Source organism: Heloderma suspectum, chromosome 3 (assembly GCF_057233095.1).
Source record: "Heloderma suspectum isolate Gila_16-S chromosome 3, 16-S_ref, whole genome shotgun sequence".
In the NCBI taxonomy this organism is placed as follows: domain Eukaryota; kingdom Metazoa; phylum Chordata; class Lepidosauria; order Squamata; family Helodermatidae; genus Heloderma; species Heloderma suspectum.
The window spans coordinates 155,352,923-155,375,031 of NC_139460.1; the positions used below are offsets into that span (position 1 = coordinate 155,352,923).

At 43.2% G+C, this 22,109-nt stretch overlaps 1 protein-coding gene across 12 annotated transcripts in view; it reads right to left on the reverse strand.

Annotated features, from left to right (window-relative positions):
• The window catches only part of SCEL (sciellin), a 77,880-nt gene extending 56,826 nt beyond the window's left edge, over positions 1-21,054 (reverse strand). For 6 of the 12 annotated variants that reach the window (XM_084844777.1, XM_084844773.1, XM_084844774.1 and 3 more), the window contains exons 1-5: positions 20,937-21,054; positions 10,312-10,384; positions 8,346-8,463; positions 3,067-3,129; positions 1,827-1,895 (exon numbers count right to left, since the gene is read on the reverse strand). In XM_084844777.1, coding sequence (XP_084700903.1) covers positions 1,827-1,895; positions 3,067-3,129; positions 8,346-8,463; positions 10,312-10,354 — 293 coding nt within the window. In that variant the 5' untranslated portion in view covers positions 10,355-10,384; positions 20,937-21,054. Of the gene's footprint in view, positions 1-1,826; positions 1,896-3,066; positions 3,130-8,345; positions 8,464-10,311; positions 10,385-20,565; positions 20,653-20,936 lie in introns of those variants that run through there. The other 6 variants (XM_084844779.1, XM_084844778.1, XM_084844775.1 and 3 more) reach the window with 2 other exon arrangements.
• Between the last annotated feature and the right edge of the window lie 1,055 nt (positions 21,055-22,109).

Sequence of the window (22,109 nt, forward strand, 5' to 3'; positions counted from 1 at the left end):
ACTTTCAATTCAGAACTGAAACATCAAGTTAGTTAACAAATTCATAATATATTAAACAAACTATAATACTGCTTGGATGTACCATTACAAGGGACAAATCCCTCTGAAAGCAGCAGGAAAAAACTAGGCACATCCAATTAATGTAAAATAATTATGTAAAATATAAAGAACTACACCTTGAAACCCCATCATGTCAAATCTGCCCTCTCACCACAGGTTAATACAGAGGGAGAAAAAGGGAAGGCAGCCAGAACTATTTCCATGCCAAATACAGCAATGGAGCAGTAGATACTTTATAGCCCACCCTGTAAATATCTTAGTCAGCCCAACCTGCAGCAGAAGAAACTCCACATAAAGGACAAGGCCCATGGTCTGGGATTTACTGGTGAGACTTGTCCCTATTTTTACAGGTACTATATGTGTGGGGCCCCAGAACCAGTTACTAAATAGGTTCTCCTTGATAGGAGCTAATATGAGTGACCTTGTAGAGACAAGTGGGGAAATACTTCGTTACAAAGTTAAATGAATTACTGTGTTGAAGCCTACAGGGCTAGATTTATCTTTTGTTTAAAATATAGTTAAACTAGTGTAATGTTTATTTCGTGTTTATACCTCAGTCAGCCCAGTCAGAAGAAGAAGGAACTCCACATAAGGGAGAAGGCCTGAGATTTACTGACTGAGACTTGTCCCTAATTTTACAGGCCCAAGGTGCAGTAGCAGCAAGAAGACTCTTCTTCAGCATCTCAGTGGGAGAAGAGGACTTCTATTGAGCTGAGGACTTCTAAAACATTTGTGTATTTGTTGTTGTTGTTGTTTTGCTCCTCTGGTGGATTCCACACAGACTGTAGTGTACTCTCTCAGAGAGGTATTGAAGAAATGGGAACTGTACCGTTGCTTAATACACGTTGCAACATTATTATTATTAATTATTTTTATTTATTTATTTATTTTAGAAAATACCCCTCTGCCTGATTTTTTTTCTAGAAGAAACTTGATGATTTTAGGGCCACAAGGGGTAAAATATTTGAACTAATGTATGACCTGTGTTAGCCAGTTGGCACGGTTACACAAGCACAGAGTTTGAGGCATTTGCCAGAGCAGGGGAGCGGCCCATAGGATTGCCACTGGTGGGTTGCAACATTCGGAGAAGTGCGAAATCTGACCTGCACATTAGTCTGAGAGGTGTAGAACAGATAATTTTGTACAGAAATGTGTGAAGCTTGAATTCCATCCCTAGGTGGGAAATTCCTGTTCTGCGAGCAGGTTAGGATCCAAGCCAATTCATCTCTCCTTAAGGTATTTAGTTCTATTTATCACATTCGTATCCCATTCTTCCTCCAAGGAGCTCAGGGCATCATAAACACTGTCAGTCCATTTCATCCTCAAAACACAATTGTGAGAGGGCCTAGGCTGAGTAATAGCAGCTTGTTCAAGGCCACTCAGCCTGCATTGCTTTAAAAAAGGGGGCGCAGAACCTCTTTCAGCACAGGAGCCAAACTCCATTTTGGAGAAGCTTTCGGGGCTGCATGCCAGTGGTGGGCGGGGCTGGCAGCAAAAGGGGCAGGGCCAAAAATACCAGCATATTCTAACTTAAAGCTCTTACTGCCAGCAACCAAGCCTTAGGAGAGCCATTTCAACTTTTTAGAATGAGGAAAAAGCTGCACAGTCCAAATGTAACACAATTTGTTACATCACACTAGTATCTCCACACATAAGCGTATCAAATTTGAATGAAAAAGTAAACCTAGCAGGCTATCCAAGAAGAATGATTGCATCCAAACTTTATATAATGAAAATTAATAAAGCAAAATACACAAAAACATTACCTGTCTAATGTAGTATCAGATCTGTATCGGCTAAGCAAAGCTTTTTGATCATCGTTTTCATCTGCGCTCCTGTCATTAAGAAAAATTAATTGTTGTAACTGAGGGATTGTAATGCTTTTCATGAAGACTCTCAGCCTCCAAAACATCCAGATGAGACCTGCCAGTTGATTAACCTCTGTCATTAAGGGCGCAATCCTATTGGGATAGGCAACCACCTCCAAACTCGGGGGCGACCGCCTATCCAATGCAGGGCAGGAGAAGCACGGAGGGGATCATCCCCTCCGTGCTTCAGCTGCCCTGCATTTGTAGCTAGACAGCCGATTTCGGCTGTGTAGCCGTGGGAAGGTGGAACGGGGGAAGTGGCGGCTGGATGACACATAGGATGTGTCTTACTGGCATTTCCGCCTTCCCCGCCCCAGAATGCCCCCCAGAATGCCCCATGTTCACCGCTCTGTGCTCCTCTTCCAAGCGCAGAGCACAGGGCCGTTCCGAGCTGCCTGCGAGGCAGCGCTGGGGTGGGGAAGGTCGGTTCTCAGGGAACTGACCTCAGAGCGCGGACTCTGAGGTCAGTTCCCAGAAACTGACTTATCCTATGGCCGTCTAGCCACTGACTAGCGGCCATAGGATTGCTCCCTTAATAACTGCATAGGATTGCTCCCTTAATAATTAATAATTAATAGCTCCCTTAATTTTTCTTAATGACAGGAATTAAGGAATAAATTAAAATACTGTAATATCTCAGTTGAGGAGATCAGTTGAAGATATTTAATAAATAAGAAGCTTCCTTTGACGAAATAGCACAAACAACTGATTGTTAAGAAATTACCTTCACACGTCCAGCAAATCAAGAGTTGCATTACAATCATTCAAACAAAAAATACTGAAATCTGAGTTAAACCAAAGGTCTGACTTTGCTCAGCCACAAGAAAGTAGGTTCTTGTTACAAATTATTAACCAAAGCAAAAAAAAAATAAAAATCATGCATATTGTTATGTATTCTAGGGGGTGGTACTGTGGTTTAGTTATTGTTTTGAACCTTGGCAGCTCCTGAAGAGTTGGGAGTGGCAGCCCTTGGTGGAGCTTCTGCTAAGTTCTGCAGTTGTGTGTGTGATAAATAAAGGACAGTTGTGTTTGGGGTCTGCTGAGTTTTACAGTCATTCCCTCTACCTATACAACACATATCTTACTGCATTTTCAAATAACTGGGGTGGGATACACACAGATGAACATGTTACTATACCTGTGTAAGCCGTCTTGTGATTTGTATTGATTAAGGACCACTCTGCCATAGTTCTCATCAGTGCTGCAACAAACCAAGTATTTGATTTTTTTTTTTACAACATGTATACCCAAATAATTGAAAATATATATCAAAATATAAAAGGATAAAATTCATTAAAATCAAATTATAACTATAAAACCATGGCTGTTCTTTTATTAAGGGAAGGATTATTTAAATAAATGTCTTTAGCAGATGCTGAAAACAGAGCAATGTTGGTACCGGCCTGACATCAACAGAGTGGGACCTAGTACACTAAAAGCTCTCCAGTGAATGGATTCCAAAGAGATCTCAGGCCCCAGGAGAGCCTCATCCGATGACCTCAGTGACTGGGCAGGTGGATGTAGGAGAAGGTGCACTCTCAAGTATCCTGGTCCCAAATTGTTTAGGGCTTTATACAGATTAAACCTTAAACCTGGCCCAGTAGCAAGCAGACAGCCAGTGCAATTCCATCAGTAAAATGTTACTACATGCCGAAAAGGGGCAGTCCCCGACAAGACGTAAGCTGCTTCCAGACCAACTTTAAGTGCAGCCTCACATTTAGATTCCTGGGAGTCAGAACTCTGCAGCTATAATTTACTCGAGCTTAGTTGGGTCTCCAGTTATTAACGTAATACAAATTCTTGAATGTCAGAGCAGAGGAGATTTATTCTGATAATAGAGTTAAGGCCTTTAAATAAGGGTATCATCGTCTAATCCATGATCCCTAATAATTGGCCATGCTGGCTGGGGCTGATGGAAGTTGGAGTTCAATAATATCTAGAGGGCCACTGGTTGCCCACCCCTGAAGCTGAATATGGAAGTTCCCAATACCACCTTGTGTAGTCAAGCTCACATACTGCAAACATAAGTCTTTGTCTGTTGAACTTTTCCCTTGATCTACAGATAACTTATACATGATACCATCTGATTCCTTAACCCCTCTCCCTCTGGCTATTATCAACTTGATGGTCATAAGCCACATTCTCAGTTATACAACCTAAACTAGTCATTTTCATGCTTTCACCTTCAGGGAATACACTTGTTTGTTGAGGGAGACCTACATGTCTACCATGGAACTCCTGTATGTTGCAGATCTAGGAAGTGTTGTATTGTGCATATTCAGTTCATGTAAGTGCCTGGAGGAAGACCGGGGCCTGGAAGCAGAGGTAGGCTGGATGAGGGCCAATACACTGAAGTTAAATCCTGATAAGATGGAGGCTCTGTGGGTAGGTGGTTCCCAGGTCCAGGAATTAGATGGCCTGTCCTATATGGGTAGCACTCTCCCTGACAGAGCAGGTACATAGTCTGGGAGTACTTCTTGATGCAAAGCTGTCACCGGAGGCCCAGATGGCCTCAGTGGTTAGGCGTACTTATGCCAGCTGCAGCTGGTTCACCAGCTACAGCTGTTCCTGAACCGAAATAATCTCGCAACAGTAGTCCATACTGTACTCTGATAACTTCCTGATTGGACTATGGCAATGCTCTCTATGTGGGGCTTCCCTTGAAGATGGTTTGAAAGTGGCAGAATGCTGCTCCCAAGTGCTGATAGGGCAACGAGATATGAGCACATCACACCAGTTTGGAAACCTCTGCACTGGCTGCCAGTGCAGTACTGGGCTCTATTCAACGTGTTAGTATTTCTGTTCAAAACAGTAAACAGCTCAGGACCCAAGTGCCTGAAGGACCACCTTCCCCAATACTCACCATCCTGGGATTTGCTTGTAGGACACTTGAGTAATGCGGCCCCTGGGGCTACCACACATGACAGGGCCTTTTTGGTGGCATCACCACAGGTGCAGAACTCCCTTCTGCTAGTACAGATTTGGCTGTCCCACACACTGTTGTCATTTAGGCACCCATTAAGTGCCTATTTATTTGTGCAGCCTTTGGAGGTATAGGCAAGTGCTCTATTTGTTCTTTGATTGATGGTTTGAGTTGATGGTTTCATTGTATTTTATTATCTATTTATGATTTTAGAGTAATGGTTTTAATGTTACGTGGTGCACTGTGTTTTATATAGACTGTTAGCCACCCTGGGCTCTTTGTGAGGAATGGGGGGATATAAATAAAATAACCAGCTAATGGCCAGGCCATTTGGGCCTCACCATTGCACTGTGTGAACAGAGAACGTGCCTTAGACTCAGCATTTCCCTGTGACTGCCATTGCATGGGGTGGGAAGATGTGGGCTAGCTGTCTTTCAAGCAAGCTTGTCTGTTTTCATTGATCTTCTCTTTGAGGAACTCTTGATAAGTTTCTGAGGCACCCCAAGGTTCCCTGGAATGCAGTTTGAAAACCACCAAGTTAAACTAACCATCGGGTGTAACAGATGCTGTAAAGATAAGGGAGACTGAACAGATGCATTCCAGATCTCTTCTTGTTTAATTTGTTCGTACAACTACCCAGCCTTTTGGAGTGAAACTTTGTGAAATTTACAAGCCTCGCAAGATGCAACACACCTCAAGCTTTCTCTGCAGCATCATTAAACATCCTATCTCTTGAACTACCTGTGTTTAATTTAAACCTCTTCTGTGAGACGTCGATATTTTCCTTTGAACTGCAGTGCCTTCCCTTGGGAGAAGTTTGTTAAGACTGCCCACAAAACCACACACACACCCTTCTGTGACATGCCTCCCATCCCACTTCTGTTTGAACCTGGTGGCTGTGTCAAAAGGAGCAAGCAGAGGCAAGTGTATTAGAAGAATTATCTCTCTGTGACATTTGAATCAGGAGAGGCTGTGCAAGTCCGGAATCAGTGCCTAGACTCAGTAATGGGCTGGATGAGGGCCAAGGAACTGAAACTGAATCCTGGCAAGACGGAAGCCCTGTGGGTGAGTGGTGGGAGATAGGTTCATTGCCTGTTCTGGATGGGGTTGCACCCCCTCTAAAAGATCAGGTTCGTAGTCTGGGGGTACTCCTAGATCCATCACTGTCACTGGAGGCCCAAATGGCCACAGCGGCTCGGAGTGCCTTTTACCAGCTTCGGCTGGTTTGCCAGCTACGGGCTCTCCTGGACTGAGACAGCTTGACCTCGGTGGTACAGGCATTAGTAACCTCAAGAATGGATTACTGCAATGCTCTCTATGTGGGGCTGCCCTTATGGCTGGTCCGGAAGCTGGAGCTAGTGCGGAATGCAGCAGCTCGGCTGTTGTCAGGATCGGCCCCTTTTCAGCATGTAACTCCTTTGCTGAGGAAACTGCACTGGCTGCCTATTTGCTACCAGGCCCGGTTTAAGGTATTAGTACTAGTATACAAAGCCCTTGTCAGGGTGGAGACTGAGCCAATAGAGCCCCAGAGCAGTTCCAATTCTGAGGAGGAACAGCAATCTGTGGGAGAGGAGCTCGCTCATCTCTCACAAGCACAGCAGCTGGCAGAGATTCCTCCTGCCAGCATTCCTGGGATAGATAGTGACCCTGGCAGTGAGAGAGCTCTGGAGGGGGGTTTGCTGGATGCTCGGCGCAGATGCAGGGAGCGACGACAGATGGAGGGCGCGGAAAGGAGGTGTAGCGCTCGTTTGGCGCGCAAACAATGGTTGCGTCCCGAGGACCCAAGGGAAAGAGGGAGGATCTCTCCCTAGCCCATAAGTTCAGGGTCTTCCCGTGGTTCTCCTTCAAACAGGGACCAACTGCCTTACCTGGAGCTTAGGCTACTCTGCTATCTTTCCCCAGTGCTGTTCTTTGCTTTGTCACTAGTGATTAGTATCTGAAAGAGTCATGAAGTAATAAAGGAATAAAGTCTCGGAAAGAATTCCTCGTCGTCTGTGTCCTGAGTTGGCTATTGGTGGGGACTGCAAGAGGCAGCTAGGGCACTCCTGACAGCCCTAAACAACTTGGGACCAGGATACCTGCGAGAGCGCCTTCTTCTTTACCAACCTGCCTGGTCACTGAGGTCATCAGAGGGCATGTTCCTGGTGGTTCCACATGGACCCATGGCCCGGTTCGAGTCTACCAGGAGAAGAGCCTTGAGCGTGGTGGCCCCCTTCCTGTGGAATTCCCTGCCTTTGGAGGTCAGGCAAGCACCAACGTTGTGTTCCTTCCGGCACCTCTTGAAGACATTGTTATTTCGAGAGGCGTTCCTTGCACGGCCAGCCACAGTTTATTAAATTTGACCTTATTGGAATTTGCCCTTTTAAAAAATGTTTTAACTGTTTTAACTTGGTGTTTTATTCTTTTATCTCTGCTGTTAACGTCTCCAAAAACTTCTGATGTGGAGCGGTATATAAATATAATAAATTAATAAATTAAAATGCTGTCCAACTGCTGTAGTAGCTAACACTTTGCTGTGCCAGTTAATGAGAGCTTGTTCGCCTAATGCAAGGATGGGCAACTTGTGGCCTTCCCACTGTTTTGGCCTACAACTCCCATCAGCCCTAGGCAGCATAGCCAGTGGTGAGGCATGATGGGAGTTGGAAGCCAAAATACCTGGAGAGCCACAATTTACCCACCCCTAATCTAAATGCACAATTCTCTCTTTGGGTCAAGGGTTTGAACCCAATACAGAATGGAGAGCCTTTTTGAGCCTGAGTGCCGCATTCCCTCATGGGGAAGCTCTGGGGGAACACGTTCCTGTATTGACCAGACCAGAAGGCAAAAGTGGTTGAGGCCAAAGTCTGTCTGTCTGTCTGTCTGTCTGTCTGTCTGCTTCTCTCTCTCTCTCTTTCACACACACACACACACATACACACATACACACACACACGGAAAACAGCTGAGGAGAGTCAGAAGTGGCTGGGGCCAGAGGTGCACACACACACAAATTCACACAGGCTTATACACAGACACACACAGAGAGAAAATGGCTGAGCAGCAGGTGGAAAGGAAGCTGAGTCCCCTTTTCCCCCACTCCTCAGATGATTTTTAGCATCAGCTGAGCAGTGGGGTTGGGATTGAGAGGAAGGTTTTCGACCCAGGGCCAAAGGTTTCCCACCACCGCTTTAAAAAGTTTAAGGATATAAGAAGAGTCTTGCTAGATCAGAGCAAGGGTTGAGCCAGTCAGGTAGCCTTTTTCCAACAGTGGTCAGCCAGATGCCACCAGGAAACTCTCAAGGAGAACATGAAGACAACAGTCCTGCCCCCACCCCATTGTTTCCTTGAACAGGAAGGTTAAATTTAGTTATTATCATGGCTAATAGCCCTTGATAGACTCATCCTTTGTGCAATTTTCTAATACACTCCATACAGACTTGTGTAGTAATCCCAGGAAAATATTCAATTTGTAGCTTTCTTTGCCAAAAGCCAAGATGAGTTCTTTCTTTCCTTACTTTTCCTCCTCGGGTCTTTTCTTTATCCAGCTGTTATCTTGTAATAGGGTCCTGCGTTTGTTGACCTCATTAATAACTTGTTGTCTACTCTTCATTGCAAGGGAAGCATTCTTCAGATCTGTTAGTGCACAGACAAGGATATTCAAAAAGTTACATAACAACGTCTTCTGACCTTTGAAGCTTGGTGATCAGGCCTTTTCTGTTGCTGTGCAGAGGCTGCAGAGCATCCTCAGGAGATCATGACTTTTCACTAGAAGCTGCGGACATTTCTGCTTTGGCTGGCCTTTAGACTATTCTATGTGTGGTTTGGGCTCCGTGTTGTTATTCTATTATTTGCCCTTTCCTTTTTGTTTGGTTTTTAATATACTCGATTCATTGATTTTAATAGTATTGATTGCTGATGTTAGCCACATCGGATGCTTCTAACTGAGGCAGAAAGGTAGGATATGAGCGCTTTTAAAACAAACGAATGAATTAGGGCATAATCCTATGCATGTTTAGACAGAAAAAAGTCCTACAGTTCCCAGCATTCCCCAGCCAGCTTGGACATTTCTAAAGGCTAGCCTTGAAACAACTCACATACTCACAATCTTGCCCTATTTTTGTTTCATTCAGACATTGCAAAATCATCTCCAACCACTTCCACTTACAGTGACTAACCGGTTTCAATGGGTCTGACTACCTTAAGTCCCATTGATTTCAAGGGGTCTACTCCAAGTATGACTAAATCTGGATGCAACTCAATACGTTTAATTCCAACGACATGGAAAATGTTATTCTGTCATAATGTGGTTTTCTCTGTTTTAGCATCTGTATCTGAACATGGCCAGTCTGTGAGAGGATGACCGTGTACTGCAAACAGCATCTTCAGGGCAATATAACAAATTCAGAGGGTGGGTGTTTCAGCAAGAAGCCATTCTCATCTGGATCAGGGAGGCCCTTCAAAATAAAAGTGGCCAGCTTAAGTGCACTTTACTCAGAAGTATGTGTAAAGTGTCTGGTGAACTTGGGGCTCCTTCCCATGAGGCTCTTATTGTGCTCTGATAGTGGGCCACTCATGGAAATTTGCAGGTTCTTTTCACAACATCATCAACCTCCAGGGCACATCCAACAGTTTTTGAACTTTATCCCACTTTTTAAAAGATCAGAGACAATGCACTATTTAAATGCACATCTGCTTTAATGGCCATGTGTAACTGTGCAGTTCTGCTATAACCACAGCCTGGGAAGAAGAAGCCACTGGGCTGGAGCAGGAAAATCACAACTGCCCTTTGTCCCCCTACCCCTCCTCCAGCCTGACTGCCTGCTGACCTGGGCTGGGAGGAGAGTTTTCTTGGCCAGACTAGGAGAGGCTCGGAGTGAGTGCGGAGCTGGCAGGGGAGAAAGAAGAAGACAGCGACCCCCCTTGTAAACAACTAACAGCAATGAAGCCCTGCACCACTTTGCAGAGAGAGAGAAGGAGAGAGGCTGACTTGGATCTGTCAGGAGACCCACTGATTCGCAGCTTACTCTCTCGCTCTCTGCCCTGAGGCTGCAGAAAGCTTGCAGCACGTGTCAGCCTGCGTAAGGATCTGATCTTTAATCCCACATAGAAACCAGAAGCCCCAGTAAAAAGCCTGGTGTGGTGAAGCCCTTGCTCCCTACTACCCGGATTCAATTGTGCCAATGCATGCAGAAATGCAGTGGTAGTCATCTCAACTGGGCCTTAAGATGAAGCTGCTGCTGGTTAAACTCAATCAGTGCTGCTGTCAGTTTTCTCCAAAATGGGCCCTTGGGGCTTAATCAATACACAAGATTAATCAGTGTGCAGTTGAATTTGAAATCCTATTTACAAAAAAAAAAAAAAAAGCGCTGTGAGGAATTTCAGTCAAACTGTATGTTTCATTTAAAAAAGGGGGGGCTACATTATTTCCCCCTATCCTTTGACTAACCCAACAGAAGCAAAACGGAAAGGGCAACACATTACCACTTTTGTTAGAGGACGATTTTCCTGCAGTGAACGTTGTCATTTTCTTCAGAGCTGTATCCTTTATTGTGCACTGAAAAGAAGTAAAAATACAGAGATTAAGTGTTAGTCTATGGTGGGAGGAAATCTGATCTGTCAAAAAATGGCTGGCCAAAATAATAGGAATGCATCTATTTCTCCCTCTACATGTGCCAGCTTTAATATAAGGAACCTGTAAGAACAGTCCTGATGGGTCAGACCAAAGGTCTATCTAGTCCAACTAGATGGCTCTTGGAAGCCCACAAGCAGGACATGAAGGCAATAGCACCCTCCTCTTATTGCTCTCAGCAGCTGATATTGAGTGGGACACTGCATTTGAACTTGGAGGTTGCACGTAACCATTATCTATTTCTGGTAGCCACTCAGGCTGCCACGTTCACACATTCCAAAAATGCACAGATGGGAGTTCTCTGCTTCTTTGGAATGCTAAAAGTGGAGACTCCTTCTCACTTAAGAGAGGCTTTGAAGTTGACTTGCGGATACTGCATCCTATCCAATTCCTCTCTGAGAAGAGATCAGAGGAACTGCTGCCCATCCTCCTAGCAGCTTTGGTTGTCCTTTGAAAGCAGGCTTTCCTTATTTTCTCTGGAAACTGCTGCCTTGGGGCTCCTTCACACGGAGCTTTTATCCTGCTATTGAGGTTGCTCACCCATGGAAGTTTGCAGGTAGTTTGTTGGCCCTTTAGATGACGTTGTGAACCTCCAGGGTGTCTCCTGCACTAAATTACCTTTATTTGGTTTTTTAAAAGATCACAGATAACGAGGTATCAAATTAGCCCGGTTGTGTTCTGCTTGAGTTCCCTCCATGAAAAAGGAAAAGCTGCAAAAAGAGGAGCTGGGCCAATGAAACATATGGAAGACTCAGATAAGGGGAAGAAGGAGGGGGAAAGGGGAGGGGGGAAAGGAAGCACAGATAAAGGGAGTCCGTCATGATCCTGCATTTAAAATGGAAGCAGAAAGACCCATTTTAAATGCAGGATTTTAGGTTGGTGTGGAGATGCTCTTGGACTAGTCAGAGGAGATCAGCTTCTGCCTGACTCCTGGCCAAACAAGCAATAACGTACTCATTACATTCTGTTGCCTCATGGACTACCCACCTTCCCAACTAAAGTGCTGATACAAAAAGAGAACAGGGAGACAGACAGCTAAAGTAATAAAAAAAATGATTTCAACTACGTTCAAATTGGCTGGGTAAATGTATATTTGGGTAACGGCAAAGAGAAGAAATTTCTAGATACAATAAATGATTGTGTCATGGAACAGCTAGTCATGGAAAACAGGAGGAAGAACAACTTTGGATTTAACATACTCATTAAGAAACTGCTTGGAAAAAGTGATTGCAACACAACCACATTCAAATTCAGGCACTCTTTCCACATGTCTGCTTGTGTACTAAAGCACCAAACGGGAAGCATGGGAAGCTCTCATGCACACACTGCAGGCATACTCCACAGCCATTGTGCGTTGTCAACTATGGCCTACTTCATAAGGAACAAGTCAATACCAAATCCCTCTGCAGGAATCCAAGTTACATTCCTGAAGACGAGCATCGGACTTAGTCACTGAGGAAGCACCAGTACAGCAGTGCCCCTGCCCCCAAGAACAACACTCAATTTCAAGAGGATTCTGGCAGCGCTCTGGCTGTGGAAGACAGACCCTTCCACCAAATTCCGACAAAGCAATTTCACTTGGATTTTTCAAAAGAAAGGAGAAAGTTTAAATTGTATACTATTAAATTGTAGGCACCTTCCAACCCTATGATTCTATGATTTAATGCTTGCCTGGTACTGTGAGAACAAGGGTTGTCAAGCACCTAGACAACATGGTTAGAAGGCTGCATTTTGCTGGGTGGATTGCCAGTTCTACTAGCTGTTTAAAACAAATACTTCATATATTGTGAAAACCACATCAGATCAGGATCAGAAAGCCTTGGTCTCTCTATACCAATTCAGTATGTGTCTGTATAAGATTTAGAATCCAGTTTGTTGATCATGAAAATATTACTATCACCCACGTACTTTTGATTTATCTCTTGGTATGAAATGAAAACTATTCATTGGCATACCGTAACAGGCAGAACATATGACTTGCAAGCTTTGGTTTCCATCCACAAAAAAATGCTCAAGGCTACGGTGAATTCCGTAAGATGTTACAAAATGCCTACTGGCATTCTTCCAACATGGAATATTTCTTAGGAACCCACTCTTTGAAAACTTTTTAAACTATCAGATAAGCATTTGCCTCAGTAACTACTGTAATTGCAAAAACAAGGAAATAGCACAACATGTTTGATCATTAAAAAAACAAAAACCAATAGGGCATCACGTGGTTATCTCTACTGCTTTCTATTCTATTCAGTCTTTGAATTAAAAGATGCAGACGTTTTATTTTTATAAGCATTCAGCCCTCGCAATGGTTCATTTGCCAGATTGTGCCTTTACAGATACGATTTTGGCATGCCAGATACAATTTGGTATGCCAACATTCACCAGAATATCATTTAAAGACTCGATGTTCTAAATATATTATCATTCTTATTACACATAGGTAAAGTCAGATTTCATTCTGCAAGCATAGGTGCGCATTCTTGTCAGATGTTGAAAATCCACATAAAGCTAATTCAAGTGTGTAAAGATGTAATGGCAACTCCCATAATTTAAAATTCCCCCCAATAATACAGTTTTACTTGCTCTGTGCAAGAATGCTGTTCGTTATGGTCAGTTAATCTTCTTGTCCTCAGGTTTACCCGATTTTCAAACCTTTCTAGTAGTCAGGGCATTTGAGGCTATGTGTGTTCGAAATCTCAGTTTTCTAGGTAGGCCATTTGGTGCATAATTCATGTTTCATTTCCTATTCAGACTGCTCTAGTAATCAGAGTGCCTTGTACTACACATGTATCAACTTTAAAAACATTCTGGGTGGTGCAGAAATACCACACATATTTAGATGTCCCATACTTTGAGGAGAAGATGTAGAAACTGGGGTGTTCATTTGTTTTAAAACAAATGAAAAATGTGACCCATTTATTTCCTTCAGTTTAGTGAAGCCTATATTCATTCTCTGTCGTTCTAAAGCTCATGGTGACATGATTTCCTCCTAGGTGCCTCAGGCTCTTCATTTTGCATTGCAGTTTGAACAGAACTCCCAAAGCTTCTGGGAAGGTTGGGGAATTTCTACAAGTTGTGGCTTCTACTGGCACTGCAACATTGTGACCTGGCAACCCTAAAGGGGCAGTGAGGGTCAAAAATGCAATGGAGAAGAAAGGCTGGATTTCATACTGATGTGAATTAATTTGGGCTCTAGAAGTGGCAAAGGGAGGAGATGCTTAACATTTACCCCACTAGCCATGTTTCCCACTCCAAATTGCCCCTCAGCTGCTTGCCTTCCTGCCACTAGTTCCAGATGTTTTGTGAGGATAAACATCCACCCCAAGTCCCACAAAAAGTAGCTTGGAGCACAAATTAGAGTATTAACATGGTTCTTATGGAAAAGGTTAAGCATTCCCCCACCTCACCCTGTGCCGTCCCCACAAAGGCTTCTTACACATGTTTACAGGTACTGTACAATTCGCCCTTAAAGATTGTAATCCTCTTGATATATGAAGCTAGAAAAATAATTTCTATCTGGTAGAAATTATACTATATCATTGGTAGGAATTATACTATATACTACAGCATAATCACTTATACTGTAGTAATTATACTATAGAGTAATTTCTACTCTATAGTATAATTACTACAGACTATAGAAACTGGCACATCTGTATGATATGAATACCAGTTGTCTGGGTAGTTTAAGAATGGCTTTGATTTGGCCATAATAGACACTGATTTTTCTTACGAACACTTGTCATGTATGAGATAATAGACTCCTGTTTAGATCAAGATTAACACTGAAGCTCCCAAATTCAGTTAATCACTTCCTCTTCATCCCAGGTCAAGAGTTCTCCCCAAATGTAACATCTGGATAGGGCTTTGCCTGAACACTCCACACCACATGGACAACAGATCACCTTGTCACTATGCTCTTTAGAATTCCTGTGGAGGGGGGGCTGTGTTTTGCCGAGTCATAGTTTCAGCACACACCAGGGTACTCAGATCACTGTTCCATGGCAGGCACCCTTGCATCGGGGCTGGCAAACATCAACCCAAATGGCAGATGACTTGGCTGTCCTCTCACCTTAGTACTGTGATGTGAATAAGACCTAAGAATCACACGGGCAAACCTTAGAGACTGAGTGTGGCAAATAAGTGTAGTGGGAGTCACCGTGTGTTCCTATCTTAGGTTTTTTTTTAATCCTCCTGTGCTTACTTTTAGTTTTTATAGCCCCAGCCTGTTTGGGCAAGGGAGTAGTAATAGGGTGTGGCAATTAGTAAAGGAATGCTGGCTTTGGGAGAAAAGTGAGCTGACATAAAGGAGGGCACATATGAGAGCAACCTTGGCTTTGAAATTGGCATTGAATTACAAGGGGGGGAAAATCACACAGGTGAAATAAGGGCCATGGCATCCCTCAGCAAACAATCTCTGTTCTGGCAGGAACATTCCAGGGGCTCAACATATGACTGACCCATATCATGTTGTGAGTTTCCACCTGCCTCAGCACCACTTCTTGGAACACAGGTGCAGAGGGGAAATCAACTTGTGGGAACAATGCTGACTACAAAAATTGCCCACAGAGAGTGGTTAAGCACCCCTTCCCCTAGCACGGTGGCTACAATAGGATTTGCAACCCTTGAACCTACATTTTACTTCCCTCACACACATGGTATCAATCACGGATCTCCTGGCATTCCTGATCTTTTGAGTCTGAACAACAGAGCGGAGGCAAGGTGTGTGTTAAGAACTTGCAAATGTTATGGCGGAGAGTTCTTTTGTTATGGGGAAAACATTTGCCCATAATGTGGTAATTTTAATACGTTTTCTGGCCCAAACTGACAGAAAAGGGTTGGGTCTTACTACATTTTTCAATAGTAGCGCTCTACGGCAGAATGCGTCATGCCAGAACAGCTGAGTTCAAGTGGTTTTACAGTACTTTTGCAGCACTTGGGTTTATTCAATATACACTACTTTCCGGCAGTGGTCAATTCATGCATTACCATCCAAAGGATATAGGAGTGACGTAGGCCAAAAGAGAAGTAAACGTACACTGGTGCAGTTAAAACAACCACACGTTTAGCCCCAAGATCATCTGGAGAGTTTGGAATAAGCAAATAGCTCCCGGATAAGCTCAGGAATGTCTCAAATTTTTTCAGCTGTTCCCACAACACAATAAGTAGCACCATCCAGATTCAAGACAGCAGTATGTCACTTCTTCCTTGTCATTGTGTCCTTTGTGTGTGATCAGCCTGTCAAGAACAAGGTCAAAACATCTGGAGGGTCACAAGTTCCCATTCTGTGCCAAAATAAAGTTGTAGGGGGGTTAAGAAAGAAAAGCTGCATTGCTGCTTCCACTTATGGCAATCTGCTAAGCCTTGTGAGCATTTTCATCCCCTGCTAATTAAAAAAAAAATCATACACACACACACACACACACACACAATTTGCTGCCTGCAAATGGGGTGGCAAGCTTGAGAGGGGAATTTTCATGCAGCTCTACTTTCAATGGCTGAAATTCCATGTTTATTAATATAAATTGTTCCTACTGTTCTACAGTGAGTCAGCTCGGCTCAGATACTGTTGTGCACAAAACCCCAACCAAAATCTTTGTCCAATCAGCCACAGCAGTTACCGGAGTGGCATCTCTGATTTTCTCCTCCCAGGCCAGCAGTTACTAGTCATTGGCTAACTGTGCTTTACTTTACAGTGTTAAGCTGCAGGCACAGTGCCAAGAACAAGCTGTTGCGTTGCCACTCTGCCTAGTCCACTGCTGTCCATTCTCTGTCTTTTCATCTGCTGCCTTGAAAACATATTGAATTATTCCAAAATGGAAAAAAAATTCACACTGCTTAATGTTCCTTTAATAACTTTCACTGTATCACATGTTCTTTGACAGCAGTTTCCATACCTGTCCTGGTTTCATGTTGCCCCATTGCCTCATCCTACTTACGCTACCCAGTTCTCATGCTAGAAGTACCAGGTCTCAAGCTTTCTGGGAAGAAGCCTTTCCCTTTAAGTGAGACAAGTGGGATTGACTGGCAGGGGGAAAACACATGATCAAAGACATCTTCTTCATAACCTTATTGTTTTATTGGTTCTAAAGCCTCTTGGATTAAAAGCCGATTGTGGCCCTGTTGAGATTTGGCTTAAGTTAAACCCTGAAAAGTTTTATTCTACTAGATCCTTAGAGCCCTCCCAGAGAAGTGAACTCCAGAGCCTGTTGGGAACCCTATTACACCATCTCACTACTCCTTGCCTTACATTTTCTGCCCACATTTCTTTCCTTAAATACTATATATAGATATCCTAACTTTTTCCATGCTCAGATTACAAGCATTGCTTTAAATATTATATTATAAATGTTAATATAATATTTAAAGCTTTCCAACCAGGGGGCCATCTACATGGCACCACTTTCAATGTTCACTCTGTCATAACTGCACAGCATTGCAGCTGCAAATTAGCTTCCGCTGTGGTACATGCGTGATTTATTGCGGACTTCTCCAATGGAAAAATGTGCTGTGCCCTGACACTTGGCCATTAAAGCGAAGTAAGCTGCGGCAGTTGCACTGATCTTTTTTTTTACCATTATATTTAAATGGGCAGCTGCACAGCTGCGCAGCAACATGTGGGTGTGGGTGCAACACTTTGGGTTTTAGTGGCTGTTTTGTATTTTAGGGGTTCTTTTGTGTCTGTCTGTTCCTCTTTGGTAAGATGTGGGTAGTCTGCTCCTTTGTTACCATGCCAACTGTTTGGCATGGTAACTCTCGTGATGGTTCGCACGCGCGAAGGGGCATGCCCTTGTGAGAGGCACGTGCCTACCCATCATTCCAAAATGGATACCTCTCTGTTACTACGCAGCTGGAAGAGATCAGGGAGGAGTGAAAAAGTGTCACAGAGTGATGCAATCACTGAGCATGTCTACCCCACGTCCACCGCAAACTGCAAAGTCAGTTTGAGGAAGGGACACACAGCTCAGCAACCGTGGTAAACCTGCAGCAAGCTAAAAAATCAGAGCAAAACGCCTCTGCAGAAAACCACATTTTCCCTGTGAAAACCACAGTTTGGCCGTGAAGTGGCAACTGCGTCATATGTCCTGAAGGTCCTTAGATCGCAGCAGCCTCGGAGTAAATGGCTCATGTAGATGGGGCCCGGGACGTGAACACATACAGAGTATTTAACGTCCCTTCTGTATTATACTGCAGCCATGACTGTGAAGCCTCTGGCGCGGTGGCATGAAATGTTAAATTGCTCAGTCAGGAAATGAAGTAGTTTGCAGAGCAGATTCTATGAGGGAAGAGAAAGCTGTCCATTTGGCACAGATTAACTCCTCTCACAGCAGCAATCTGAGGATCAGGGGAAAGTCCCAGGACATACCTAAAGGACAGGGAGCCCAGAGGCAGGGAAGCAGAAGGGTACAGCAACCCTCTATATCAGAGGTTCCCAAAGTGGTGGCTGTCTGTGCTCCAGTGGTACCCACGAAGCTCTCCACTCCCTGCCTCATACACAATTGGGCTTTAATGACATATATACAATTGGGCTTAAGCAATTGGTGATTATAACAGCAGGATTTGTGAATGAAGCAGGTCAGCAGAGAACAAAAATATGAAGTTATTATTGACATTTGAAAAACTGTGGTCTATAGTCAAATGAATGGTATATAAGGACTACGGTGCTAGAAGGTTAATACTTTAACGAAATCCAGCTTATAATATACTTAAAGTAGGATCACATATTACTTAATACTCAAGGTGGAAACTGTTCTTTACTAGGGAAAAGCAGGGAGTGAAAGTGGAGGAAGGATTCAACAGTCCCCTGTCCCAGTGGTCTTAATAGCCTCCTGGGTGGGGGACAGGGGAGCTTAAGATGGCCCTGTGTACTACCATAGTTGTGAAGCACACAACTAACATTTCTCTTCTCTCCCAGCACTGCCATTCCAAAATTTGAAACTTCTTCTAGATTCCTGATAGGTTAGCGCAAATCCCAAACCAAACTCCTGTTTACCAAACCTGATAAAGAAATCAAGACTCTGAGCAAGTGCAGTGTTGTACTTTAAACTGACTTAAATCATAGCACCCTCATGACTGCAGGAATAAAATGAAGTTTCCTTCTGCTGCCCTGATGTTAAACATATTTATTTAGGAATAAACACAATTTTATGGTAGAAATATAAATATATTTATAATATATTTTAAAAGTAAAAATGATACAATGAGTATCTGTAACCCCATACATTTTTCAATCAGGGGGTTGCCCACCCCCTGACTGTAAATTAAAAAAGAAGAAGAAGAAGAAAGGATGCTGACACAAGCAGTGTCATGCCAACTGAGGTGCTGACGCTGGGCCTGTTTGCCACTGCCCCATCAGCTGCCACTCTCTGGGTGGTCATTTGGGTCCCTGCAGGCTGCAAAGCCCTGGACCTCACCCCAAGGCCCAGCTCTAGCTGCACCACTGCCCTGACTTTCTGGGAGTGCTTTAAATGCTGCGTTGGCCTACACACAATAGGCTTTCCCCACATCTTGAGTTTGACAGCACCACCATCATGTTTAGCTTGACCCTGGGGTTTCTGAACATGGGACCCTTTAAGTACTTCGTGGAGGAAGGCAGGATACAAATGTAACAAATAAACAAACAATGACGATATGATCACTGGTTAGCTCTCTCTAACATTTTTACTATATAAAAATGTTTTCTAAAGGATTTGCTCTGGGAATGTTGTTTATTGTTTAAAAGGGCAGTATTGTAATATGTGTGTGTATGAAAGGCATGTTATTTGTTGACTATTCCTCTCAACAAGTTTATGTAGTAGATGCTTTCCTCAAATGATGTCTACAGTTTAAAAAAAAATAAGAAAAGAGGAAAAGTCAAACTGTAACCTCACACACTAAGATGGGTGCTGTTGCACCTGTGTCCTCCTTGTAGGTTTCCAGTCAACATCTGGTTGGCCACTGTGTGAACAGAATTCTGGACTGTTGTCCAGTTCTAGTCCAGAATGCTGCACTAGATGGACCCTTGGTCCAGCATGGCTCTTCTTATGCTCTTATGTAGAAGGTATAGGGCCAAACTAAACACGATGGTGACGCCATCAAACTCGACATATGGCAAAAGCCTATAAAGCAGCTTTCCCCAACTAGGTGTCCCCCAGATGTTTTGGACTTCAGCTCCATTGGCTATGCTGGCTGAGGCCGATGAGAGATGAAGTCTAAAACATCTGGAGGGCACCAGGTTGGGAAAGGCTGCTATAAAGTGTGTGTGTGGGAGCAGTATTTAAAGCGTACCTAGATGGGGGAGAGAGGTGGGCAGGGAAAAGTTGCAGCACCTCATTCCACCCCCCCCCCCACCCTAATGTGCTTTTAAATCTGACCTCCTCCCATTTTGTATATGGGTGGTCTGGCACTTTTATTTTTGGCCCTATGGCAATGCGAGTGTTGCAGAGTTTTAAAAATGCCCATTGGTCAAAGCAATATCAGTGTAATCATGTACATGTTTTAGAGCCAAAACAGATCCTCGGGCTTCAATCTTGTCTTATAAGTTTCACATCATACATTTTACGTTCTGGTATTTACAGACTAGCTTGCATTTAGGAATTATTTCTTTAGACATGAGAACCACCATTACCTCAATCACAGGAGAATATTATAAATACAAAAGGGAAGGTCTGATGACTGAGTACAAAAGTATAAGGCTGAAAGCACTTGTCTATTCATAGCAAAGCAAGCTGCGGGAACTGGTTTTTCAGGATTTGGGTGGAGAAGACCATCTCCAAAGAATGAATCCTTAAAATTGTAAATAGTATAGAATCAGCTATTTACTATGTCAGAATGCTGATTTATATGACTTTTATTTTCTGATAAACACTCTACTTGTTGTTTCAGTATAATTTTTGTACAATTTGAAACTTACTTCTTAATTATTTTGAACATCTTCTTGCCTAAAAGGTGTGTTAAGTTCTTGCATTAAAGCAGGATACCTAAGCCCCGTTCTCCACCCCCAAATAGTTTTTCTTCCTTTATTTAATACTCTGCCTTTAAAAACATGACTGCTGGGCTTCTAATACTCCATTTGTAAAAGGTAAGTAGTAGTAGCATGCACCATCAGATACAGTTGTACAAAAGCTTACCTCTACCATCTTCCTCCACACATGACACCAGACAAAAGTATTATTAAGAAGCTCTCCTTCCATGCTGAGTGCACAGTATCATTTAAGTAACCACCAGCAGCAAAATAGGGAATTAGTCTAAAAATTCAATTGTACAAACAAGTTTTTGAAACTTTGCAGCAGTTCTGAAAATCCAGGTTTTGTGTACTCTTTTTGAGATTCTAGCAGAATATACAGTGGTATATGAAATAGAAATATGGGGTAGGGGGGAAAATAATAAAATCCCCGCACTGCCCCCAAAACAGTGTCTCAAGTTGGCTGCTGTCAGTCAAAAATCACTTTTGAACACTTTGGCCTGTAAACATTCGCAACATATTAAAACCAGTGCTTACCTCTTTATACCATTGATGAGAAGATCAAGAACGTGGTGCCTTTGGCAATCACTGTTGTGCAGTTCAGTTTTTTACAGAAAAGCAGTGTCGTCCTCCATCTGAGAGTCTTAACAGCTCTGAGGCTTCTCCACCAGAGGCTGAGTCACTCGGGAAGGAGAAGGGAGGTGTGGAAAAGGGAGTTCACCTTGCACACATACCAATTCGGTTACAATCTGCTTGCATTTTTTTGGACTCTAGTAGCCACTCTATTCTTCTCTGTGATTCAGACATAATTTCTGGCAGACAGTGGGGGACATATAAATCACGGCACAGGTTGGTATTGATAAGAGGCTTCACCACCACAAGCACAATACAATCTAGATGGGTGCTTTCCACTAATTTTTAAAGGAATCAGATCACAAACTTTGCATCTCTTAGAGCAGTTTCAGACATTCTTTTTTGGTTGATGTTGCTGCTATGTATGCAAATGGAGGAATTAATTCTAAAACCAAAATAGGCCCTGAACTACATGAGGGACATCAGTAAGTCAAACCTATATATGACCAGTACATACAATAGGTTTCCTGTTTGTTCAGAAACAACTCACATGTGCAAAAAAGTATCATCTGAATGGAGCCTTATTTTCTAGTAACAAAGCTGCACATGGCTAGTAATACAATAAGGGGAAGAAGTTCTCCCTTCAGATCTTGGGCTCTGGATTTGTAGGCTGGGAATCAAAACCAACACTACAGAACTGGGTTTGAAATAGATGAAGATGTTGGAGCACAACTCAAAATACAAGAAACGTCTGTTGTAATTTTGTGCCTGCTTTAGTAGATGGAGTTTTTATCATGATTCAGGGACCCTGAGTTCAAATCCCTGCTCACCCATTAAGCTCACTGGTAGGATGGCAAGGTGTCCTACTTTACAGAGGCCTGTCCTCTATTTGAAGGGGTGTCAGAGGACAGTCCTCAGTTTTGAAGGCATTCGCTATTTGAAGGGGTGTCCAGTTTAAATATAAAATACCCTAAGAAGAGAAAGCAGGGGCCTTGAAATTGCCCATCAACAGATGTTAGCATCTGGATAACAGATTGAGCAGATTGATGCTCAGGTCACCTTGCCAGTCTTCTCCACTATGGTGAGATATATCGTATTTCTAATTACATTATACTATTTCCAAATTTGTGTCTCTCT